This window comes from Gigantopelta aegis, chromosome 9 (assembly GCF_016097555.1).
Source record: "Gigantopelta aegis isolate Gae_Host chromosome 9, Gae_host_genome, whole genome shotgun sequence".
Classification (NCBI taxonomy): domain Eukaryota; kingdom Metazoa; phylum Mollusca; class Gastropoda; order Neomphalida; family Peltospiridae; genus Gigantopelta; species Gigantopelta aegis.
Genome location: NC_054707.1, coordinates 55,648,164 through 55,676,136, shown reverse-complemented (window position 1 = coordinate 55,676,136; position 27,973 = coordinate 55,648,164). Strand labels below are relative to the sequence as shown.

At 35.3% G+C, this 27,973-nt stretch overlaps 2 protein-coding genes across 3 annotated transcripts; one reads left to right on the top strand and one right to left on the bottom strand.

Moving 5' to 3' along the window:
• Positions 1-53: 53 nt before the first annotated feature.
• Positions 54-21,781, bottom strand: LOC121380792 (actin-like protein 6B). Of its 2 annotated transcripts, none has more exons than XM_041509767.1 (15): positions 21,660-21,781; positions 12,891-12,967; positions 12,369-12,537; positions 11,963-12,063; positions 11,576-11,673; positions 9,580-9,674; positions 8,690-8,796; positions 7,749-7,835; positions 6,705-6,766; positions 6,284-6,398; positions 5,234-5,314; positions 4,522-4,617; positions 3,661-3,747; positions 2,152-2,244; positions 54-893 (listed from the first exon to the last, which is right to left on the bottom strand). In XM_041509767.1, the coding sequence occupies exons 1-14, from the start codon at positions 21,682-21,684 to the stop codon at positions 2,164-2,166; spliced, it is 1,281 nt and encodes a 426-aa protein (XP_041365701.1). In that variant the 5' UTR covers positions 21,685-21,781; the 3' UTR covers positions 54-893; positions 2,152-2,163. The 2 variants fall into 2 exon arrangements, with proteins under 2 accessions (XP_041365701.1, XP_041365702.1); XM_041509768.1 differs by lacking the exon at positions 21,660-21,781 and adding an exon at positions 21,400-21,414.
• A 161-nt stretch (positions 21,782-21,942) lies between these two features.
• Positions 21,943-27,949, top strand: LOC121381255 (protein TSSC4-like). The gene is made up of 3 exons (XM_041510496.1): positions 21,943-21,961; positions 24,849-24,954; positions 26,479-27,949. The coding sequence occupies exon 3, from the start codon at positions 26,492-26,494 to the stop codon at positions 27,263-27,265; it is 774 nt and encodes a 257-aa protein (XP_041366430.1). The 5' UTR covers positions 21,943-21,961; positions 24,849-24,954; positions 26,479-26,491; the 3' UTR covers positions 27,266-27,949.
• Positions 27,950-27,973: the final 24 nt, after the last annotated feature.

Sequence of the window (27,973 nt, the reverse complement as noted above, 5' to 3'; positions counted from 1 at the left end):
TAACAAATGTTAACACTGTCATTTTAATAGAAATAACAAAATACAAAACAAAATTTAAAAAAATTAATTGACTTTTATTATGTATATTGCGTGATATGGATGACAATGTTAAACAAAATATGAATAGTCATGCTTGAAAACCTGCCTTAAGAAACCCTGAAGGCCATTTTAGCAGTGAAGTGTACCTCACACATCAAAATTATTACACACTGTATGTACCATACATCTGTTAGTTGGGACTGTTCATTTTTAAGATAATTAAGAAAAAAGGAAGATATTGCAGTGATTCTAAAGTTCATAAACCCATCTAAATCAAATACAAATCTAAAATAGTTTTGAGACAGTATAGAAACACCAACTCTGCCTCTACCTCAACTTTTTTCTTTTTAATTTTCTGAACAATCGCATCACAGATGTATGTTTATAGTACTGTTTGTGTAAATTTCTTTAAGAAAGATGTGGAAATGAAAAGTTTCATTGATAAATAATCCAATCAGGTGACCACCACATGCTGTGATGCAGCCATTTTGTTAAATGTCATTTCGGTTAGCGACGCCATCTCTCCTCGTCTTAACTCTGTGCATTTCCATGTCTCGTCATGTTGAAAGTAAATGTCAGATATTTGTTCAATGATGTGAGCTGGATTAATTAGAATACATACTTATTGTTTTTAATCATACATCATGAGCAAAAGCAAGTGATGTACAATTGAAAAGACACAAGTTGTAATAGGAACTTGTTTAGTATTCTCTACGTATGCAGTAGTTTGACTGTATTCCTATCAAACATCAACCTTAGAGAGTCGGTTGTTACAGTTCAGTAGTGAACGTTTCCTCAAGAAAGTACACAAGACAAGATTTCATATTTCTGCACCATCAAATGTAACGAGTCTCCTGAAAAAAAAGAAACAGAATGAAATGAGTTTCCAGCAGACAATAACAATGTTGTCTCTCATCCTGAAAATAGTAGAAAGAAAGACTGACCAACATAGAACAGGGTTAAGTTCAGTCAAGCGCTTGTCGCTAACTGATTTTTACACTACACAGTAAAACTAATTACCACTATGGGAACCAATCAAATAGTTTGCGAATGTTAGCGAAACGTTTGCTGGCTGAACTTGGGGCTGGTACTCCACAGTGCAATAGGTCTGTAAATTAACCTAGTATGTCTTAGTAGTAAAACTACTTTATGTTAATTTGCTAACTGCCAACAACTGAGCTTATTTGCTTTAAATATAAGGTTGAACATTTGTCCTCATGGGTGAACATTGCACATATATTTAAAAATAGCAGAACATAAGGTTTTTGAAAAAAAACAAACCAAGAGGGCAGGAAATTCCAAAACAGGTTGACCCACCCTTCTTATAAGGGTGTAAAACATTATCAGCACATGTCAATATTGTTTTTCAAAATGAACAATTAAATAAAAAGATTTGATGGCTAGCATCAGTAATCTGTAAATACATGGACCTGAAGTTACCCGAAGCATTAACGGCCAAAATGCATCACTATACATCGGCCATTGTTAGCAAGATGTTTGTGTTATCTCCGAGAACATTCACTGGGTATAACAGCACAAAGAGTACTAAGAAGTCTATGAGCACATTTCAAGCTTAGCAATGGTCCCAGGTGTTGGGTATATGTCAAAAGCCTGTAATTATTTTCAAAGCTTCAACAGGGTTTCGTTTCAACTGATTAGTCCCATTTACAGATGAAATTACTCATTGACACAACAAAACATGTCAGTTTTCAGTTTTATCAAGATTGATGCACATTTCAATATAAAAATATGCATTACACTATTTTAATATACAGGGAAACCTCTTAAAACTAAACCCCCTGTAAACCGGAATTCCCTCGAAATCAGACCTTTTTCACGGAACCTCTCTAAACTAGATACCTCTTAAAACCAGACTTTTTACATGGTCCTGAGGGTGTCCATTTTAGAAGTTTCACTGTATATTCTTATATTTACTCCTGTTTTGCATTTATGTTATTATAATAAAAAAATAAACAGAGACGTATCTGACATATTTTACTGTCCCACATCACTTTTAAGTGAATTATGCTTAAGAGTACTAAACTTTTTCAAATGAAGATTTCACAGAATCCCCAAAAAGGTCATACACCAGTAGTTTCATAAAGTAATTACCTTAAAGATATACTAAGGACACTTTCTGTCAACACAAGACTTGCCAGATTCATCGTATTCTTGTTTTGATATCCACATCTGTTGGAATGAACCCTAGAAAAACAAAATGTTACATTACTTTATCACATGGCCAAATCAACAAACCAGTAATGTAAACAATTTTACTGTAAAACAATAATTACAAGTAAAAAAACTGAACAAAAGAATAAATTATTATTCTGTGTTGTCTTGAGCAAAATAAAACATATTAAAACATATATTTTTTTTTTTTACCACTTCGTCAGTATGAAAATGATCCTTTCTATCTAGTAAAACAAATGAATCAAAGAATATATAATTATTATATATTGTTTTCAGCAAAATATATTAAAAAAAAAAAAAAGCACTTTTCCCCCACCATGTGTCAGTATCAAAACAATCCTTATTATCTATTTTGGGTAAAGTGGTTTATGACCTTACAGATACCAAACTTTCTGAAAATATTAATAGACTAGATAATGTTTCCCTTTTGCAGGCAATGTGTTAGCATGCATACACTTAGACCAAATGAGACACACGTCACATGGTAATGAATGATAATTATAGGATATTCAATAGAGAATAATACATGAGTAGCCATTAGATAGCATTTACCTCACAAGCTGTTGTAAAATGTATCTAACGAGCGAAAGTTTAAAAAAAGAAAGAAAGAAAAAAGAACTTTGTCTTGTTTAACGACACTACTGGAGCACATTGATTAATTATTCATCGGCTATTGGATGTCAAACATTTGGTAATTCTGACATGTAGTCATCAGAGGAAACATGCTACATTTTTTCTAATGCAACAAGGGATCTTTTATATGTGCCATCCCACAGACAGGATAGCACATACCACAGCCTTTGATATACCAGTTGTTGTGCACTGGCTGGAATGAGAAATAACCCCATCAGCCCACTGACAGGAATCGATCCCAAACCGACCGCCCCCTTTTTAGACAAGTTGTAAGATAAATAGTATCAAACGGACATGAATGTATTATTCTGTTTCTTACATATCCTAAAAAACAAGTTTTAAGCAAATTTTAACATCTTTAGTGACTAAAAGATATTTACAACCCTTTGCACTTGTAGCTGACTTACGTGTCACAGACACGTGATTGCCAGGTTAACTATACGTCACAGTGTAATCAATTTCCACTGTGCTGGTTTGTTTTTCATTGGACGTATGGCATTGGTGACCTGGTCTTGAAATTGTTAACACACGTACATGTGTAAACAAATATGTTATCAAAAATAACGCATGGTGTTCCCACCAACGGGTGTAAGAATCAAGCTTCCGTTTCGCATCATATTTATGTCCTTAGTGAAATAATTTTCAATTGTCACAAGCTTTAGCGCCAATCGATAACGTCATCATGTGACGTTGAAATGTTACGTCCAACTTGGCGTTCTAGTGCGACGTATCACTGAAATGTACCAAGATATTTTTAACCATGTGGGTAATGATGTACGTGAAAATGACACCAACCAGTGATGCTAATATGGACCCTCCTATCCAGCTGCTGAATCGTCTCTCTGCTGTGCTTGATGCCGAGATTATCTTCAACCTCATACTCTGCAATAATAATAAAAAATAACCAAAATCATAATTTAATTACAAATAAACACTATTAGTAACAATCATTTCTAAATGTTTACTTCAATCCATTAGAAATAGAATATTTAAAGTGGTTGAGAAAATTTTGGGGGTGTTTACATAGATATTTTTTTCTTCTAAATAAAGATAGAGGCATTCAGTTCTGGGTACACACGTCAATCATCTAGGTTGTCTGGAAGCAGAAATCAGATGACCAGAAGAAAGTATAAGAGCCATTTCATTAGCTGATGGGATATTTGGAGCAAACCATTGTAACAAGGGGATATGCATAATACAATTATATAGTTGAGGTCAGGTAAAGTTATGAAAAAACATGCAGCTATCCTAGTGGTAATGATTAAGGTACGTTCTCACTGTGTGACTTGTAGTAACAACTTGTAGCATGCTAGTTATAGTAAGCTTATTCTGCATTCTTCTCATGCTGCATGACTGGTAGTGTGACAACAATTGCTATGAATGAGACATTCTTAGAATACAACTCTAAGTCATTACTACAAGTTGCACAGTCAGAATACACCTTTACCAAGACATATGTCTGCCTAGAGGAAACCCATCCAACTAACGGACAAGAAAATGAACACACAAAAAATCTGGAACATTTTGCTGGCTCTTAAAAAGCTTCACATTGAAAAACAAGGAAAGACACAGTTTCTGAGAGGCACAGAAACATGAAAGTTTGGTAAAACCCAGACTGGTTATACAGATAAAGGTATGTAAACAAAATCTACATACGGGGGGCGTCTTTGAGCTGAGATCTCTGTTGAGTCTGTCGGTGAAACCACCAAGTAACGTGTTCCCTCCACACACAATGACACTGCTGTACAAACTCTGAAACAAATAAAACATTTCAATCAGTGGGTAGTTTTAGCACAAAATATTATATGTGTCATGCCAGTCTGGGGATGGTGGATGACAGAGACAGAGACAGAGACAGAGACAGAGAGAGAGAGAGAGAGAGAGAGAGAGAGAGAGAGAGAGAGAGAGAGAGAGAGAGAGAGAGAGAGAGAGACACTGACAGAGAGAGAGAGAGAGAGAGAGAGAGAGAGAGAGAGAGAGAGAGAGAGAGAGAGAGAGAGAGAGAGAGAGAGAGAGAGAGAGAGAGAGAGACACACAAAGAGATAAAAATAAAGTATCAGGCAAGAATGGTTTTTCACTTCCTAATTAAAAAAATGTTGCAGTGACTTACATACAAGACTACCATTTGGGTAGCACAAGATTATATTTTATAAACAAAAACCAAGATGACAAGATATGACAAAATTAGTGCCCAAAATAACGGAGTGGGATGTGAGATGCGGTGGGACAGAAGACACAAAATCAGGCCCCAGTCTTAAAACCAGAAAGGTTACATTTTTGTGTTTACCTCTTTCTTCTGTACAACCCCTTAAAACATAAAATAATACATATAATAAGTTTTGAGGTGCACATCAGGTACAATACTCACAGGTCTGATATCAATATCACACATTCCAACGCTTGTTGTGACCACGTGACCAACGCCCAGCATTGTGTTGCCTGGAACATCCTGCAAGGTATTAACATGTTCGTATTTAAACTCTGACCATGGGACATTAATAACCACATATAGTTAAAACATACGGTTTGTTTTGTATAACACCACCACTACAGAAACGTGCCTCAGTTTCCCCATTAGCAGCAGAAAGGGAACTTCTATATGCACTTTCTCAGACAGGATAGCACATACCATTGCCTTTGATACACCAATTGTGGGGCACTGGTTGGCGGAAAAAACCCCAATCAGAGAATGAGTCTAATGATCAGGTTTGATAGTCAAATCTGCCCAAGTGAACACCACAATTAAACACCAGTCTGTCTTTAATACTCACTTTTATCTACCCACTTATGTATATCGACATAAGATTCAAGCACAATGTGCTTCAAAGAAAATATTCAGCCATCTGGATCCTGTTCCACAAAGTGATCTTAGCTCTAAGATCATGTTAAGTGCATAACTATCTTATGCACTCACGGTGGAACAGGGCCCTGGTCTGTTTGTAGAGGTCAGGGGTCAATGGTTGGTCATCAGTACATAGTGAAAGAGAGATGTTAGTGTAATGGCCTTCACCTCCCTAATGAGCAGATAAGTCACTCTGAGATACAAACATTAAGGTGATGGGCTTAACCAAAACAATAGCGAGTCCGGTGATGTATATCATACACTCTCTAAAAGGAAAAATCTGTTTAACACCTCAGCACAGACTAAACTAGGACTATTAGGTATGTAACATATGGTTATTTTGATACTTGAGAGAGAAACATGTTTCCACCACATAGACTACTCTTAGTAAAAACCAGCAAGGGCTCCTTTATATGCACTTTAGAGCACTGTATGCTAGTTAACACAGGTTTTACTGTTCTTGCTGTGATCATATTAGGCGTAATAAAAACACAGCTTCAATGGAATTTTGTCATTCTTTTTACAATTCATATATTGTAACCAATATTAATATATAAACATTAGTACAAGTGTTACCTTTATTATAGAAGGATCAAATATTCCCTCACAAGCTTTAAACCGTTCTGAACCAAAGTCCAGGTTAGAACCATTTGGAAACTCGTAATGTACTGTTGGAACACTGTCTGCCGTGCTGAAACAGTCAACCAATAACAACATATAAAAGAGATGGCCAATGTACTGAATAAAATAAAATATACTGGACAAAACTGATAAAAGAAACCCCCACATAATACAGGACACACCAGTGACTGCAAGAAAATATAATAAACAAAACAAAACAAAAGAGAAAAAGAAATGAGTCACTTTGGAATTGAGAGCACAGAAAATACTAAAACAGGATTTAGATTCAAGAGGTTTGAAAGTGAAAAATGGATGAATAGATGAAAGGATGGATGGAAGTATGTACGAAGGGATGGACACATTTAAACATGTATACCTCTGATCGTATGGTGTATCAGAAACTTGTAACACAGAGGCTGCAAAGTCTTGAAGAACATCCTAAAGGGAAACAAAATGTTAAACAAATCAAATACATATTATTTTAAATGACAAATCAAATACATATTATTTTAAATGACAAACAAAACCATTGATTAATACACGACACAAAATACAGGACGATATATAGATATCCGACACAGCTCATCTGTCAATAGTTTACAATAAACTAAAACAAAACTGGTGCAAATTATGTGATTTTTTTTTAAACCTGACATTTCTGAAAACCCCCATTTTTCCTCAATTTAGAACTATTGCTATAATAGAACATTTTGATTTACTCTAAACCGAACACCCTCAGGACCAAGTAAAATATCCCGTTTTAAGAGGTATCCGGTTTAGAAAGGTTAATTTCTGTACCGAGTTTTAAAAAAGGACAGTGAAAAATGTCCGGTTTTGGGGGAATTCCGATTTACAGAGGGTCCGGTTTTGAGAGGTTTCACTGTACATAAAGAAAACCTCCACATACAAAGTGTCAAATGACTGGATTCAAACCTACTACACCAAGTCACATAGCGTTTGACTTACTTTCGTCTTACCGGCCTCGGTGGCGTCGTGGTAGGCCATCGGTCTACAGGCTGATAGGTACTGGGTTCGGATCCCAGTCGAGGCATGGGATTTTTAATCCAGATACCGACTCCGAACCCTGAGTGAGTGCTCCGCAAGGCTCAATGGGTAGGTGTAAACCACTTGCAACGACCAGTGATCCATCACTGGTTCAACAAAGGCCATGGTTTGTGCTATCCTGCCTGTGGGAAGCGCAGATAAAAGATCCCTTGCTGCTAATCGGAAGAGTAGCCCATGTAGTGGCGACAGCGGGTTTCCTCTCAAAATCTGTGTGGTCCGTAACCATATGTCTGACGCCATATAACCGTAAATAAAGTGGTTGAGTGCGTCGTTAAATAAAACATTTCTTTCTTTACTGTCGTCTTGAAAACAGGAAACACTATAATAATAACAATAACAGCTAGCGATTTCTTACTTTAACCATATAATTGTGAAAAGACTTCGTCATTTCGGGAACCTCTTTCCTTTTAAACTTAGGAGGACTGCTCTCATTCACTGCTTCCTGGAAACACAAACAAACAGATCTAAACAAGTTTGAATATAATGACACGTAACAATAAAATTATATTGTAGTTATACTGCAATTACTAGTTCCCAATACGTTCAAGCCTCTGTTTAATATCCAATGTGTGGCAGTAAGAATGGAATTCATTCAGATTGTTAAAGCTGCTAGCAGTCATGGAAATAACCACAGGTTTTCACTAGTCCACTGGACAAGTACATCTAGACATCTGCTTGTCCTTACCGTATTCAAATAAGTAAAAAAAATATTGTTCAAGTGTTTTCAATGTCTCAAAATAAAGCTGCAATATACATTTTTTACATGTCCATCGATAAACATAGGGGTACATTTTGCTTGTCCGAGCAGATTTTTACTTGTCAGAATGAACATGGGTTTACTTTTAATGCTGGCACTATTTAGGCTCCTCCGATAGATGTTTACATTTTGCACCAGGAAATGATGCTTTTAATGTGGCGGTAAAACTGTGAATGTATTAAAACTGTGGTGGTGTTTGTATTTTACATTAGGAATTGATGTTATGAGATAGGGAGGTGAGACTGTGACTGTATTAAAACTGCTGTTGTGTTTGTATTTTGTATTAGAAAATGATGTTAAAAGATGGAGTGTGGATGTATGAAAACAGAGGTTGAGTTTGTATTTTGCTTTATGATATGAGGTAATAAGATAAAAGGTGAGACTGAGTGTATTAAAACTGCTGTTAGTATTTTGCTTCAGAAAATGAAGTTATAAGATGGAGAGATGAAACTGTGAGTGTATTAAAATTGCTGTTGTGTTTGTATTTTGTATTAGGAAATGATGTTGCAAGATTTTCTAAATGAATAATCAACACGTACCTTTTCCTTGATGAGATATGGTGGTAATACTTCTATATCCATCTCTTCTGCTAGTTTCTTGCATTCCATCGAGATGAAATCACCAGCCAGTGGTGACTTGACAATACCTATAAGTATAAAATAAAATAATAATTAAGTGACATCACAAAAACTAATGTTGGTTGTTAAACTGGATCTATACAGATTAATACCACAGCATAAACAAATCTATTCCGTAAACATGGGATCTAGATATAAACATAGAATAAGTGAAATGTACTGATGTGAAAACATTATAAAAAAAACGAATACAAAGTATCAAACATCAGTTTTCAATATTCATTGCAATCCTATTTCTTAAAGAAGACAGTGTTTGTCACAGATATGAGCGAGTGCTTTATATTAATAGTGTATTTTCAACCTATTGATGTGCAGTTGAAAACATATCAGTTGTATTATAAATGGTCGCTGATATAGTATGGTATTCTAATTATTACAATATGCTATACATGGTTTATGTACATGGCGATGCCATTTCTTTTGCCAAACAATGCTGATACTGGAAAAGATATCATTTCCCAAAATGATGTAAGATTGTGACATAATAAAACAATTTAAAAGTGGGTCAAGTAACAGAAAGAGCTAGGACATAAAACCACTTTATTACCCATATGGTTCAAAATGTGTTGGTTATTATCAAAGCTATATATGTCCCACCAGTAATGCTTGTGGAAAGTGAAAATTATTTCACATGAGTCATAAACTAAATATTTAGTGGAAGCCATTTAATATCCTAAAAATAAAGACCAAAACGTCTGTGTACTTTCACAAATGGCAATATTAATGGAAATATGGGCATACATTAAAAACACCACCAAAAAAACCCCTTGTAATCTGCAGTGCTCACTTACCATGCTGAATAACATAGCCATCATACACTGGTACCGCCGATGTGTGTGTGGCACCACTATCCAGAATCAGTGCAGTCGATCGCCCATTAGCAAATCTTTTAATATGTAAGGATAGTATCTATACAATGATAGTTCTCTTTACATGCTAAAATAAATGTTTAAACAAAGTGTACATGTACAGGTGGTAAATCAATCAATCAATAAAATATTTACATGCTCCTATACCACGAAGGTTTCGAGCATGTCTATCCCAGGTTCGGCCACCGGATGCCAGTAGTCCAACCTGGGACAGAACAATTACTGGGGCAATTTTGATATTTAACCAAACAGGGAAAAAGGACTTTACAATAAATAATTTTGTGCGTTATTTTCCCAAACAATATTTAATATACAGCAAACAACTAACAATTTGTAACGCAAATTTAGATCGGGCAGTCCTAAATATAAATATATTTTAAAATAATTTTTTAAATATATTAATTAGCCCTCAAAATAGAGGTGGCAGGTGACTAAGAGGTTAGGCTTCAGCCACAAAAAGGTTTTTTTTAATAGGAAAATATGTTTTACTTAGGGGCACCCATCGTATTGGGGACTTCGGTGTGGCCGAAACCGGGGAAGGTTCCGGGGGGGGGCAGTCCCCCGGACAAACCTAACAACTCTTACGACCAAAACCGCCTACGCCTACCGCCCTAACCATCTTCCGGTGGAGTATCCCCCACCCACCCAGCACCCCCGCCGGCCAACCCAACCGTCGTGCCCTCCAGTCTCGGTGCCCCCATCAAAAATTAGGCCCAAGGGCCAACGATTCTACCAGAGAAGGAAAAAAAAAAAAAAAAAAATAATAATAATAATAAAAAAAAAAAAAAAAAAAAAAAAATAATAATAAATAAAAATAAATTTAAAAAAAAAAGTATTTAAATAGGGAAAATTAAGCGTCTGGTGAGTCTGGCAATATAAAAACGTATCCTGGCCATTCCAAGTCCAGGGGCGCCTCTCCATAATCCTGGAGAAACAGAACGTTATGCCATTCATCAGACGCTGGCACCACTTTAATTTAGAAACCTAGCGCATACAAGTATGGTATAGAACCATGTTGCATACCCTAGGATAGGAGCAGCGCACCGCCCTATTAAATTCCTATTTCCTATTATAAAAAGAGGTTAAAAACATAAATAACTTATCATAAAAAACACATATTTAAAAGAGCACGCTGGTAACCTATTTAATTTAAAAAATAAACACCAAAATAAAAATTGAAACGATTTATACAATATATTTGACCGGCGAGAAGGGGGGTTGTTACTGCCAGATAACGCACCCCCAACTATCAGCTCGGAGTAATAAAACATTCATCCATCACCAACCATACATAATAATATAGACATTATAAAAATAGTTATATATAAATGTATATACAGTTTAAAATTCGGTACATGACAGGTGGTAAAAGATACAGCATCCACAACCAAATTTTACTACAGGGGGATAACTCTTGATAAAGTTGACAAACACAAGTCTCATTGGTGAAGTGAGCAAACTGTTAAAAGCCGACTTTACAGGACATGTAATTAACAACCATTATGTTCTTTGTAACACTTGTTTGGTTTTAAAAGAAAATAAAAAAAGCTCAGTATAATGATATTATTTTAAGTAAAAAGTATTTATAATAACAAATTAGTGTTATGTTTGTTTCTGGGTTATAAAAGCTAAATATAAAATGAAAATATAGGCATAAATCACCGAGCAAACTATATATTTAATACTTTTAGGAATTGTTAAAAGCATTTAGAAAGATTATTTTTATTGTTTTAAATATCTACTTTAACTTTCAATGTATCCAGAGAATATTCAATAGAAATAAGTTTATGTCATTTCATTACAATTTCTACAAATACTGAAAACACAACATCACATATACATACGTACATCAACCTACCAATTCTGTGAAACATCTAGAAGTCAAATAACACTAATTTTATGATGCAAAAAAGGATACGCTGAGAGAACTGAATTTTTACACAAGAAAAAAGCAGGAATGTTATATTTCTCAAACATTATTTCGGTTAACTTTTCACGCTTGCCCTTGCTGTTCCACTGAAAAATAAAGCGAAATATGCAATAAGTACATAACAAACATGCGAACAGCATCATTTTTAATACTACTTTGACAGCTATAATCAAGCAACAAGTAAATCTACCTTTTTATAAAATAAATCTATTTCTAGCCTTAATTATTATGCAATTGATAAAATTAAAGAAATCAAAACTAAAATTCTACAGAATGTATGAACTGGTATTATTAGTGTCATTTTCAAACAATAAGAAGAATCAATTTAAAAAATCAGACCACTCTCTTTATAAAAAGAACAAGGTAAATACTAACAGATGGTTCAGACATCATAACTGGGTGAAAGTGTGATTCTGTCTTGATGTGTTTGGTAATAGCGTAGTCCATCACTTTCTCAAAAATATCCCAGTTCTCAACTGAAAGATAAAAACAATAAATATATAAATAAATTAAAACCCCCATTAAATTTACAAAGCCAGCATCTATATGTATCATATACAAAACAAACAAACAAACATGTACAAGTCATATAAATTTTAATTTTCTTATAAACCCTTTTGTAAGACCAGTGACAGTCATTGGCTGCTCCAAGGTGATGACCTATATATATATATATATATATATATATATATATATATATATAAGAATTCTACAAAGTTCAATTTATCTACTATTCATCTTTTGTTACTCTTGTGCTATGTTTCACACAGATTATACTCACTCATGCCATCCTTAAGGAAGCTGACAATCTCTGTGCCTTTCCGCGGAACCTTGAGGTTAACTGTGTCTATGAAATAGCGTTTGTCGGGTTGAGGAGCATCTGTCGCATTATCCACATCCATGGATGCTTCAATCTCATCCAACACCCCAACATGAGTGGGAATTTCAGCCTAAGAGAAAAATAGATTCATTGGTCATGTAACAAAAGTAAAATTAATTGGTTACATTGTGCTCACAATAAATAAATAAAATGAAAAAATTAACGGACATATCTCCTGCAAATTTAACAGTAACATCCATTTACAATTACTTAGTATATGCATACAAGTCCATAATCATAAAGTCAATTTCCTAATAATTTTGTAACAGATGAGAGAATTCAATATTGTCATTTAAGTGTATAATATTTTTGCACCATTTCACAGTGCTTAGTAAATGATTCAAATTTAGGTTTATAACAGTGTATACCAAGCACATGTAATACTTATTATGATTGCATATATACAGGTAAACATGCACATACTTTTGGAGTATCTTCTCCAGCAAAACCTGCTCGGAAGGAATAGGATCCAATATCAAACACCAAAGCACCAACTTCATCTGCAAAAACCAGAATAAACGTTTTCCATAATAGTGATTTACAAGGAATGTGAGCCTGTAGCCTTCTACATGCCAAGACAACATTATAATTCTGTTGTATGTTCCTGAACCGTACATGGATGGTAATACAGAAAAGCAATTATTTTGTACTTGTATGGGTAGAGGGTACACATATGGCCCCAAGACAGAGTTCAGTGTTTTTTCAGACTCGGGCCATCAAATAATTACTTTTTTTCATCTTGATGGCCAGTGAAACAAAGAATACCATTGGGAGTTTGGAGAAGCACACAAATTATTGAATGTGTTATATGAATTGATAAGAAAGCAGATATTGAATTTCTGTCTGTGGGCCCAGTGGGCTATTTCTTCCAGCCAGTGCACCATGACTGGTTTATATCAAATGCTGTGGTATGTGCTATCCTGTCTGTGGGATGGTGCATATAAAAGATCCCTTGCTACTAATGGAAAAATGAAGCAGGTTTCCTCTCTACAACATGTCAAAATTATCAAACCTCACCAAATAGCTGCTGATTAATAAATCAATGAGCTCTAGTCATGTTGTTAAACAAAACAAACTTTTTTTTTATAAAGAAGATGTAGCCTGGACAAGGATTTCCTTTTATGTCCAGTAAGTCGTGAAAAGTAGGTTGTGGTGACCTAGTTATGGCATGCAAGGTTTGATGATCCCATATGAATTGATAAGGAAGATATGGCTTGCATGCAAGGTTTGATGATCCCATATGAATTGATAAGGAAGATATGGTTGTACTTGCATGCAAGGTTTGATGATCCCATATGAATTGATAAGGAAGATATGGTTGTACTTGCATGCAAGGTTTGATGATCCCATATGAATTGATAAGGAAGATATGGTTGTACTTGCATGCAAGGTTTGATGATCCCATATGAATTGATAAGGAAGATATGATGCTTGCATGCAAGGTTTGATGATCCCATATGAATTGATAAGGAAGATATGGTTGTACTTGCATGCAAGGTTTGATGATCCCATATGAATTGATAAGGAAGATATGGTTGTACTTGCATGCAAGGTTTGATGATCCCATATGAATTGATAAGGAAGATATGGTTGTACTTGCATGCAAGGTTTGATGATCTCATATGAATTGATAAGGAAGAATTCAAGATATGGTTGTACTTGCATGCAAGGTTTGATGATCCCATATGAACTGATAAGGAAGATATGGTTGTACTTGCATGCAAAGTTTATGAATTGATGTATGGTTGCATGCAAGGTTTGATGATCCCATATGAATTGATAAGGAAGATATGGAAGATATTGTACTTGCATGCAAGGTTTGATGATCCCATATGAATTGATAAGGAAGATATGGTTGTACTTGCATGCAAGGTTTGATGATCCCATATGAATTGATAAGGAAGATATGGTTGTACTTGCATGCAAGGTTTGATGATCCCATATGAATTGATAAGGAAGATATGGTTGTACTTGCATGCAAGGTTTGATGATCCCATATGAATTGATAAGGAAGATATGGTTGTACTTGCATGCAAGGTTTGATGATCCCATATGAATTGATAAGGAAGATATGGTTGTACTTGCATGCAAGGTTTGATGATCCCATATGAATTGATAAGGAAGATATGATTGTTGTACTTGCATGCAAGGTTTGATGATCCCATATGAATTGATAAGGAAGATATGGTTGTACTTGCATGCAATGAATTGTTTGGTTGTATGATCCCATATGAATTGATAAGGAAGATATGGTTGTACTTGCATGCAAGGTTTGATGATCCCATATGAATTGATAAGGAAGATATGGTTGTACTTGCATGCAAGGTTTGATGATGAATCTTGCATGCAAGGTTTGATGATATATAAGGAAGATATGGTTGTACTTGCATGCAAGGTTTGATGATCCCATATGAATGGAAGATATGGTTGTACTTGCATGCAAGGTTTGATGATCCCATATGAATTGATAAGATATGGTTGTACTTGCATGCAAGGTTTGATGATCCCATATGAATTGATAAGGAAGATATGGTTGTACTTGCATGCAAGGTTTGATGATCCCATATGAATTGATAAGGAAGATATGGTTGTACTTGCATGCAAGGTTTGATGATCCCATATGAATTGATAAGGAAGATATGGTTGTACTTGCATGCAAGGTTTGATGATCCCATATGAATTGATAAGGAAGATATGGTTGTACTTGCATGCAAGGTTTGATGATCCCATATGAATTGATATGGAAGATATGATTGTACTTGCATGCAAGGTTTGATGATCCCATATGAACTGATAAGGAAGATATGGTTGTACTTGCATGCAAGGTTTGATGATCCCATATGAACTGATAAGGAAGATATATGGTTGTACTTGCATGCAAGGTTTGATGATCCCATATGAATTGATAAGGAAGATATGGTTGTACTTGCATGCAAGGTTTGATGATCCCATATGAATTGATAAGGAAGATATGGTTGTACTTGCATGCAAGGTTTGATGATCCCATATGAATTGATAAGGAAGATATGGTTGTACTTGCATGCAAGGTTTGATGATGATCTTGCATGCAAGGTTTGATGATCCCATATGAATTGATAAGGAAGATATGGTTGTACTTGCATGATAAGGAAGATATGGTTGTACTTGCATGCAAGGTTTGATGATCCCATATGAACTGATAAGGAAGATATGGTTGTACTTGCATGCAAAGTTTAATGATCCCATATGAATTGATAAGGAAGATATGGTTGTACTTGCATGCAAGGTTTGATGATCCCATATGAACTGATAAGGAAGATATGGCCAGGGTTTCTGCCAGAAAGAATTGTTTGGGTATGGTGCCATGGAATTGAATGTTTACAATGTGCATGCTGAATGACGGGGAGTATGGGGGGTGGGCCTCCCCCAGAAAGAAAATGTGTTACGTTTAAGGTTAGGGTTAAGAAAATCATACAGTAGTGATAAGAGTCATTAATTTTGTCAAAAGGTTAACTTAATAAGTCTATGTTAAAATGTAAATATTGTAAACAAAATGTTACAAGTTATTTTGCTGGCACTTTTTTCTTTAAACTGATACCCAGAGCTCTTACTATGGTTGTAAACCATCTTTTAAGGTTGCACATTACAATTTATTTTTGCTAACCATGACAAACTTGTGTAAATAACTAAATTTATTTTTAAAATATCACATTTAAATTTCAAGACTTACAAGAATGTTTTTTTTGTCAAATAAACTAATATAACAAAGTAACACAAATTTAACAACAATGTACAAGTACATGCATAACATTATTTTCAATTTTATTTATCACTTCATTGCTAATTTGTGTGTGAGAGTGTGTGAGCCTTAAACTGAAATAAAATACAAATTTGGGTGGCTATGTATGTAATTCAATTAGATACTCATTTGTGCCAAACCCGAAGTATCATCTTTAAACAATGTTTTGGTTATATAAGTAGGTGCAGATGGGTTTCTCCTTGTAGTTTCAAGGACCATTTTGTTCAGTATTGCGTCGTGATTCATTACAAAAGTTTCAGAGATCTCTACACAATAGTAAAACATTAAACAGTAGTTGCCAATCAAGATTTGACAAAATGTTCCCTTAGTGTCTGTATTAGTGATTAATATGTGAAATATTTGTTAACAGCGAACTGGAAAATGATTGCTGCAAAGGTATTTAATTTATTACACCACAGTTGAAGAGATACCCATGTGATATAAATGGGTCTCTCATTGAAATATGCTTTTTGAGAGGTCATCACCTCTAATCGACTGTGTCACACAGCACAACTCCCCCATAGATCAAGTGAGAACATGGTTCTTTCGATGCATATTTTTAAATGGAAAAATACTTGCTGTCAATACTTATAATTAATGTTAGCATTATAATTTGACAAAATATATATTTTAATAATTTAGTTTGGCCTTGAATATGTTTATAATATTGTTTGTGTATAAACTTCATCGATAGATCAGGCCCTAATTTTGCCGATGAAATGAGCAATTTTTTTGCCGAAAGTCACATGGTTAAGTCGTTGAGTAGTGAGAAGTTGAAGTCGCTGTAATATTCTGGACCTAATCCGATTTCAAAACTGAAATCATACAATACATCAATAGACGTCAAGACCCCCACTTGTGTATTGTCATAGCTCATTTGGCACTTTGTCGCCGTATGTAGGACCGTGCTTTTACTTTGGCACCAGACTATCCCCGAGTAATTGTGAACCGGCCTTATTAATTGCAAATGGTTCTGCGCATACGCACTGTAATGTACGATTGATTTTATTCATTGTTTTACCTTGTTCAATTTATTATCAAAATCAACAAACAAATGTTAATACTAATGCCAGTTTCTGGAGAGATTAAATACATGTCATAGTCTAATACTGACATTCTTCAGATACACCCGTAAACCGGGCTATTGCTTTTTAAAGTGATGCAAGTTGTGCTGTGACTAGTCAAACATTGTTAATCCTTGGCCACATTCATTTCAGTAATGCCAGAAAATACTAATTAATACTTTAATTTTAACGGCACAGTATCAACTACTTAACGGTGGCAACAACGGCAATTGCTGTCGGTGACATATAAACTGCCATCAGTTGGAGGCGTCACCGATGGCACTTTTGTGCCGCCGGAACAATTATTCGTATCAAACATTTTATGTACAGCCAATAAAAAGAAATATTTCGGAACTGAATGGAATTGATTATTCATTTTGTTATTTTTCTTTCTATATCTGTGCTTTGTATGGGTTGCAATATATGCATAATTAATATTTATGCCATTAAAGTTTTTGGGGGGTTATTATTCTTTTTTATTATTATTAAAAACATAATGATTGTCAGTAAAGGTCATTACTTATTTTAAGGCTTTCATTTATTTACAATTTTAAAAATTATTATTTCCTTTAGAATTTTATTGTTTTAATATTATTACAGGCCATTAGTTACATGTGTTTGAAAGGTTTTTCCCTCTTTAATTATCATTGCAGGTCATTAGTTATTTTAAGGGCTTTAATTATTTATTTATTATTAATTTTTACTCTTCTTTTTTTTTCTTTTTCTTTTTTTTAGTTATAATTATTGGTTATTAGTTATTTTTAGGTTTTTATTCAATTAAAAAAAAAAAAATTATTATAAATATTCTTTAATTAACCTGCACAACCCCCAACCTCACAACCTAAAAAATCTTTGATTATAATTTAGTTTCATAAATCTTTCATATTTCTATTAATATTTTATGGCAGGTTTTGGAGAGAGGTGAATAGGCACACAAAGAGACTAATTAATAGAGAATAATGCACATTAAATGAACAAGAAAACAACAAGAAACAAGCCAATGCGTGATCTCTTGCCACCCCGTTCCATCCCTCTATGTATGTCTCTCCCCACCCACCTCTGTGTTGTGTACAGATCTCTCTCTGTGTGTGTGTGTGTGTGTGTGTAAAGGCCCTAAATGAAAAAACACATTTTTATTTAGTTAGTAATTAAAATTAAATTAAATTATTATTATTATTAAATCAATAATTTATTTATTATGTTATTTATTATAATTACTAATATTATTCAGTAATTTATTATTATATTAATTATTAATTTATTTATTATTTATTAATTGATTTTTAAAATATTATTACTTAATTTATTTTTATTATTATTATTATTATTATTATTATTATTATTATTATTATTATTATTATTATTATTATTATATATGATATTCCATTAAATATTATATATTGTGGAAGAAACTCGTGAACCTGAGACGAATAATTGTAAAAATAATCCTATTCCACCAACAGTTTTCAATCACATTTTAAAGGAAACATGTCACGTAAACCATATTTGGCACCAGCCATGTACAATTAATTATAAATTGAATCACCTAAAAAAAATTTTTATAAAAAAATTAATTACTTAAAATATCTCCATAAAAGAACCCCAGATACGAGCTCTTAGCGGAAATTGTCGATCTTTAATGAGCAGGGCAATCACGAGGTCCGTGACGTCAGAGACGCGTCGCTTGATCTGAAGCCTTACACTTAAAAGCATTAGTCCGTACCACTCATAAAGAATCTAAGACTTGCACAGCTTACCAAAACAATGAGTGTTCGTTCGCAAAACGTTTTGCCGTATCAATATGAGCTGTTAGTAAATGAAGAAAGACACACATTTACTTACAACAGTGATACTGAAGAAAAAACGGATAGCGAGTCGGAGGGTGGAGAAACTGATGGTGCCAGACCAGACCGGTCGACCAATTTACAGCCCGGAGCCCGAAAGTAACCCGGAGACAAAACCAAAACTCGGATGCTAATGCCGAGGTGTATACTGTTCATATTTAGCATAAAGATACACCTCGATATGATGTATTTAAATATGTAAAAAATATAAATGTAGGACAAACATTTTTGGTTTTTTTTTTTTATAGAAAATATCGCATTTTTTGTGTTCGGGCTGTACATAATGAAACTGTATGCACAGTGTAAACAAACGCTCTAATTTACGACAAGGCGCTTCACTTTCATTAACCTGGCTTGTAAAACAACATAAATGACTTGAGAGTATAATCAACTTTTAAACTAAATATATTTCTATTTGCATCAATAGAACGAAATGGGGTTATAGTATTTTTCTCTCATAAAAAAAGTAGCATATTATTAGGCCTATTGGTAGGGTGCGTTAGAGTAAAAGCGACCACTCACGATACCCAAGTGATAATTTTCTTTTCTTTGGTACTACGTAATTGGTCAGTTTTGTAATTTTAGATGGGAAAGTCTACTTAATCAAGGGTTTTACAGCATTATTTACAGTAATGAAGCAGGGCGGCTGATAATGTCCATTAACATTGTACTATAGTCGCGACAGGTTATGCCACAATACCCTGTGATCTTAAAAAAACGGGCACGTATTTTGTACGTATGTCTAGACCGTGGTAATCACTTACCTGGTCGATACCCTACAATATACACCTGCCAATCAGGAATCACATGTGCAGGCCACGGAAAGAAAGGACCAATTAACTAAAACAACATTCCGATTCTCAAGTCAGCACGTGGATGAAACATAATAGTTATTTCGACACCGACAGTAGTGGTTTATTTTGTATTGAACTTCGTGTTGCTTTGGGGCTTCGAGCGATGAGGAACGTTTTTGTGACGTATTCCGCCCGAAGATTAAAAACATTATTTAAAATTATTATTGTTTTCTACACGTTTTTTAAAAACATATTTAAATACATCGTACTGAGATGTATCCTCATGCCAAATCCCATGTTTGTATATGCCATATTTAATTACTTATTGACGTTTCCTTCTTCGGACGGTGAATACAGATTTTGTTATGTAGGCCTACAGCCCAAACATGAAAAAAAATAAAAAATCCAAAAAAATAAATAAATAAAAAATTCTACATTTTTGTTTTAACATATATAAATACATCATGCTGAGGTGTATCTTTGTGCCAAATATGTACAATGTACACCTCGGCATTCGCAACCGAGTACTGTTTTTGTCTCCGGGTAACGTTCGGGCTCCGGGCTGTAAATAGGCTGACACCAAAGTACTATGCGGTGTTGGTGTCCAATCTTTTCTTTTGCGATAAAATACACGCGTCTTTCTTCGGATACAATCCTTTGGAAAACCATAAAAAGACAATCCCGATCGTTTAAACTGTTTATTTTTACACCCAAAGGCCGCGCAGTACGGCACTGTTGGACTGAAAAGATCGTAAGCACCTTACTCCATATATAAACAGTTAACAACAATGGAAGAGTACAGCGGCTCTGACGTCACTTCCTTTTTTTTCGAACGCTCACGAAGAAATATGCATAAATCGTACTTTGATACTGTAGCGTAATTTCTTCATTTTAAGTTAACTACATGTATTTTATTGTTATAAAGTTATTTGTATATTATTTTTATATCATTTTTCTTTTAAAATGAGCTATAATATGGTCTCGTGTCATGTTTCCTTTAAATGTGCTTATAATAGCTGGTGGGAATATTCAAGATTTTGTTCGTAACTGAAAATTGGATTAATGCAGGATTACTATTTGGACAAACTGTCTATTTATACGTAAAACGTAACTCGGGAGGTTTTCTTTACAGTGTTTATATTTGTTGGTACATCTCATATTTTGCCACGAAATAATTAATTCCATGATTTTATTGATTCCACCTGAAATCTGGGCGGAATCTGCACGCTTGTTTTGGCCATTAACCTTGTAAACATCAGAGGTCCAGTAAATGTCAAAATGTTAAAAAACGGACCATAGATGTTGACCTTGGTGAACTAGCACATGGGGCGAATAGGTTAAACTGGGGGCGAACTGACTAGGGGTGAACTGCCTTTGGGGCAAAACATCATGGATTCAGTATTTTATTGTTATTCTTATTGTTTTCGAGTGTGAGTCTTTAATATTACCTACCTGGTAGTAGGCAGAAATTCTCATTCTGTTTTCGTTATGTGTTATCTCTGACTGAGAAAACAATTACAACCATACAAATGTCCATCTAGCTCTCAAATGGAAGAGTATTCGGGCTAGTTTATCTTAAGATCTTGATGACACGACAACACGGTTTCGTACAAACAGCCACGCGTAACCAAATAATCACACAAAATATTGCTACAACAACTGGACGTTTATTTACTTAATCATTCTAAATACTAAATTATGATATTTGTTACCTCCTCCGTAAACCCCACCACTCATTTTGATGTTGAAGATTTACAATAATACAAAATTAATATTACTTTGTTATAAATACCGCTTTGTGAAACACGACTTCCGCTAAGTTTCGTTTCTGGTAGTGATAAATTTACATCTCAGCAGTCCAAAATACACTATTTACATTACTCAGTTGGACTAGTAAAACCTAATTCTTAAAACGATATTTATAATGTACTTTCCGTAATGTAGATAAATAATAATTAAAAACATTAATAATTATTTTACGACAATTCATCCGATTATTTTTTAAAAATATTTGGTAAGATGGAAAAATTCCATATTTTCTCTGTCCAATTTGGGTATTCAGTTAACGTAATTAATTCAGTGTTGCACTAAACACTATAAAGACGTAGTGGTCGGGGGCGGCGAAATGGGTTGGGGTGTGGGGGTACGTGGACACACCCCCACTTTTATGTTATTCAACTTATTGTGCTCAGAATGCTTGAACACTTGAAATTCACAATTCTTTCACTGGAAGATGCTTTACCCTAACCGCTCTTACGGCTGGACCCATGGTCACGATGGTGGCCCTTTAAGTTACCTCTTCCAAGCCATTGTCCTGAGTGCCCCTCTCCCCCCCCCCCCCCCCCCCACACTTCAAATCACCGACAGTGCTCCCCACACTTAACTCTACTCTGCAGGCAGGGTGTTAATAGGGCTGTCATGTTTACAAGTTATTCTTTTATTTACACCATCAAAACTTTTACAAAATTGACAAACATTTAAACAAAAATATCACATATGTTATATGCTCGTCAAAACAAGTAGGGGAATTTAAAATGCAAATATCATTACCGGTACCGTACCAACGGTTGGAACAGAGATCAGCTTTCAAAAATGACTGCCAAGGAAACGATGTACATGGCTGCACAATCTAACACCCATACACAGCCGAAAATGTGCATTTGCAACATGCAGTTGCTCTGTACAAGTCATTCACGATTTCGACACTTCACAGAGCGGTCGATAAATCTGTTGAGTGATTACTACTGTTAATTTTGCTGTATTTTGTGATCAGTTAACCGTTGTTCTTTGGATGTTATGCATTGTTTGTCTTTGAATTAGTGATGTGGTGTCTTTAAACTGGTAGAATTCGGCGTGATGTAGCCAATATGTTCAATGTTTCGCCATCTGTGATCTGCAGATTATGGAACGGATACCAGTAGACCCAAAATGTTGATCATCGACTCTGTTCAGGGCGTCCCAGGTCAACCACACGGGTCCAGGATTGATTCATCAGAACCCAAGTTCTACAAAATCAAGCTCAAACTTGCTGAAGTTATACCAGGCTACTGGGGTCAGAAGATTACAAATCGTCTACATGCAGCTCATCTGCATGGTTGGCGACAACATTTCATTCATTTATTTCATTCCAACTTATTTTCGTACCTATATCCAACTAAGGTTCACGCTGTCCTGAACACACACCTCAGCAATCTGGGCTGTCTGTCCAGGACAGTGGGTTAGTTGTTAGTGGTTAGTGAAAAAGAAGAGGGTGTAGTGGTCTTACATCTACCCATTGAGTTGCTCTGGCTGGGAACTGGTACCAGCCTTATGTTTAATGGCGTAACCACGACACCACCGAGTGTCACTGTTAACGAATTACCACATGGTAAACAGGTGCCAATTAATGGTGTACACAGAGTAGAAACTAGGGGAATTGTCAATGGTCTCATGTAATGTTTTCTGATTAGTCCAGATTCACTCTGGACTTTTTGGATATGTGTGGTCACGTTTGACGATGTAGAAATGAATGCCAAGCAAATGTCAACCTCAGGCCACACAATAGATTTGATGGTGGTTCAGTTATGATGTGGGGTGGCATCACTATGACTGACAGAACACCACTCCATAGTGTTCAAGGGAGGGTATGTCACTGGTCAGTACTACTGGGGTAACACTGGCACCGATTGTTGTCCCGTTTGCTTGCCCAACCCCTGCAATTGGCCACGGCAATCAGCAATGTTGTGGAGATTGGCATGGAGTTTTTAATTCTCTTTGGCACTTTTTTGCCTTGGACTATATTCATTTTTTTTCAATGGCATGTTTTTTTGCTGTGGACATTTTCTTAATTGCAGGGATTGTTGCCATGCTGGTCGATGGTGTGTGTTTCAAGATAATGCTCGGGTCCACCGTGCACATATCGTAAATGACTTCGGTACCTTCAGCAGCAAAACGTTACAATGAATGCCATGGCCAGCAATGAGCCCTGACCTTTCCCCATAGAGCACATCTGGGACATGATCGGGAGACATGTATGGTGATGTTAGTGGCTGCCGGCTACTTTAGCTGAACTTGGCCAGGCACTGCAAGAGGAGTGGGAATAGACTGCCTCAAATCGTCATTGGGAGATTGATACATAGCATGCCACATCAAATAACACAAATGTTTGACGAATCGTGGGGGTATTATTGATCAACAGACATGAAGTTTCAATTTTCATGTCATCCCTATCTTGTTTCAAGGTCGTTTGCAGCCATACAGTCTGCTGCCAACATTAACTGTTGGTTGTCATTTCTTCCCAATTCCTTCATTATTATCATGCATCTATTCCTAGACAGTGATACCTCTTGATACTTCTTTAATTGGCTGTTATTTCATACATTCCCCTACTTTATTTGAAGAGTAGATATCACTGGTCATTAATATTTTTATTTTACTTACTTTTTTATACTGTAGAGAATGTGCAAGGATGTGTGGATTCCTAACATTGATTTTATATTTTTAAAATGGGAAAGAATATTTACAAATTTACAAAACTTATAACCCAAAATGATAGTATCCTTTTGGACCTATCCAGAACGATTCAACTAGTAAATCGTCAGCGTTAGATGATTTTTTATGAACTTATTTAAGTCTGATGCATATGCTAAACATGTAATATTCTAATTTACTTTTCGACAGGGTTTGTTGTATTCTGCCAAAATTAATTAATATTACTATTTATAAGGTTTATAAGGTTTAAGGTACATGCTTATTCAATTAATTTGTAGGTTTTTTTATAACAAAAACAAACACACAAACATGCATACATGCATGCATGCGCACACACAGGGCACATACAAGTATACATATAACACAGTAACTACAGGTACATAGTTTGTTTTCGTAATTTTTTAACTGAATGTTATTTTATTTACTTTCAGAATTAAGTCAATATCCAACACAATGGGTTGACAAAGCAACTTCCATTTTTACAAAAAAGTGTGAAATCCCACGTGTATACCTGTAGGAAGAACTTACAGTTGTTTGGTAAGCATTATACAAAAGAACATAGGATATGATCAATCTTGTTATTTTCCATCACTTACAGTAAACAACCCCTTACAAATCAAGATCAAAATACCGATACAGTGTGGGATCTAACTCAGTGGTACACCATTTATGTTAAATATATTTTTATGAGCTGTTAAACTTTGCTCACCCAATGGCGTGTTCAGAAGGCCGACCACTTGCAAATAATTTGACTGATACCTGCGTTGTAGTCTATTGCATTAGATTCATTGAACATATATGAATCAAATTCCAGTTTAGCAAGAACCCACGATCATTTGCTTTGCTGAACATGCCTCAGTTGAAGCATTCTAGACTGGGATTCTCATCATTAAAGGGGCGGGACGTAGCTCAGTGGTAAAGCGCTCGCTTGATGCACGGTTGGTCTAGGATCGATCCCCATCGGTGGACCCATTGGGCTATTTCTCGTTCCAGCCAGTGCACCACAACTGGTATATCAAAGGCCATGGTATGTGCTACCCTGTATGGGATGGTGCATATAAAAGATCCTTATTAAAGGAAAAAATTGGGTTTCCTCTCTGAGACTATATGTCAGAATTACCAAATGATTGTCATCCAATAGCCGATGATAAATAAATTAATGTGCTGTAGTGGTGTCGTTTAACAAAACAAACTTTTAATTCATTAAATGCTGGTAAATTGACATCAGTCCACATTGTTCTCCCCACATCAATCACAAAAGCTGGAGAAAATGTGGTGATACTGTACTGCTAATCAAGCCATCAGTGGCATTAATGTTTAAATGTTTACTTTATATATTTTAAGACCAATTATGGTATTTATGTTGGGCTTATCAAACAAACTAGTAGTTGTATTTAAGAAGGTAAGTGGTGTGTCATTTAATTACTTGGCAGGTGTAGATATACATGTATATGTACATGTATAAAGCCATTATTAATTAAATCATAAATGCTATATTTTCATGCACTTTTTTTTTCAAAATGTAGAGAGACTTCTCCCCCATTTAAAAAAACAACATTGAATGAAAATCCCAATGGAGGGTGAAATTTTATTTTTGTTTCAGGATATTCGAAATAATGCCTTTCGAATGAAACATTTTGGTTTTGTAAGTTTAAAAAAAGTAACGGCAGGCCTTTATCCTCGAGGTAGGTGGGGATGAAAATCTAATATTTATTTTATAATGGCCTAATGTTGACTTGAGAGTGGAATGTAACTCAGTGTTATGAGTACTCACTTCAGGCATGTTGGATCATATGACCCATTGCCTTTGGTTGACTTGCTGTTACCCCCACCCCACTCATGTCAACCAGTGCTGTCATGGGAAAATACTAATACATGGGTTAATACAGATTCCTTCTGTTTCATATGAATAGCTTAAGTGGCAGCAGAGATTTTTCTCTCTTACTAGCTAGACCAAGTGTTGAAATAACTGTATTTTAGACTTAAACAGCTGTAGTGTTGTGGTGTGGTAACAAATTTCGGATCATGATCCATTGTTTTTCTTAATTCTTCTGTTTTTAGGTGTTCCATTGCCATGGCGTCGGAGGATAAAGATGAGAGCAAAGAGACGGCCACAGGCTTTAACCTTTCTACATCGAGTGCTAAATTCCAGGCCAAGACCGATGATATATTTGGCTGTCTTTCAGCTTTAGAAGATAAACACATCGCTCATGAGAAAAACAGGAGCACGAGTGATGATGCGCAATTCTGGAAAAACGATCCACTGATTGATGATTACAAGATAATAGATACCCGTAAAGGTACCCAGAAACGCAGGGCGGAGTCCTGTATTGATGGAAGCAAAAGAGACACTCAAGATTTCAAGAGACCCAGGCTTGGGCCTTGCCGACCCCGCAACAGACAACCCGATCACACGGTGCACCCAGAAAGATGGAAGGAATACTCCCTGGAAGACGTCTCCACCGACGACATGTCGGACAAGTCAAACACGCAGACGGCTTTTGCATTCCTCGAAGATCGAAGACGGTTACGAGAAGCAGAGTCCGATCCAGAATCCGTGCAACCGGCCAACATTGAGGAAAGTGCTTGCTCGAAAGGTGTGGTAACGTTTACCAGGAAAAGCAAAGACAAAACAGAGCCTTCCGTCGAGGTGAAAACTCCGTCCGAGGTTGTGGCCAAGGTGCAGCATTCTTTTGAAGATGTTGACGAAAATGATGTGGTTGCTTCTGGAATTTCTGTGAATCCTGTTGCTGAAAGTGAAACCAAAACGGTTTCTTTTAAAAGTAGGAAAAGTAACAAACGGAGTATTAGGTCCCGCAATTTGAATGATGATGATAATGCCGATTGAAATGCACTCTCAGCGAAATTAATAATACAAATATATTGAAGTAACCACCTGGGATATACATGTAGGAAGTTGCTCAGTCTTGATTTGATTTATATAAGTTGGAGCAATACCATTAACTGTTATGTCAAGCTTTTGATATGTTAGCAACCACGACTAGGAAAACTGAACATTTTCAAGACAGTGACCAAATTTTATTGTGAAAAGAGGTCAAATTCATTTATACTCTGTTCATTTCCCCCAGTAAAGTGTCATCCCATAGGTCGATACTAAAAGTCATCATGATGATATATAATATCTTGACTGTGGGAAAGTGCATGTTAAACATCCCTCGTTGCCTCTCTAATGGCAGCAAAAACAGTCTTTTTATTTTGCTGGGAAACCATTAAACAATTTCAGTTGCTGGTTTTCTTCTTATGTTTATTAGTACATTAAAAAAAAGCAAATTAAAGAAATGAAAATATCCGACTGTTTAAACACGAGTATTTTATTATCAGGCACATTAGTGTTTTATACCCGTATTGCATTAAATTGTTTTGTAAAATTAAAACCATTATGTATAATGATTAATAAAAATACAATGTACAGTCATGAAGTTAGGCAGTAGGAAATGGAGAGTCTTATTGAAGGTATCAAATTAATTTTGTTGTTTGTGTTATGACAAATAAAGAAACTTGTTTCATTCTTGACATGTTTAGTTCATAGCTGAAA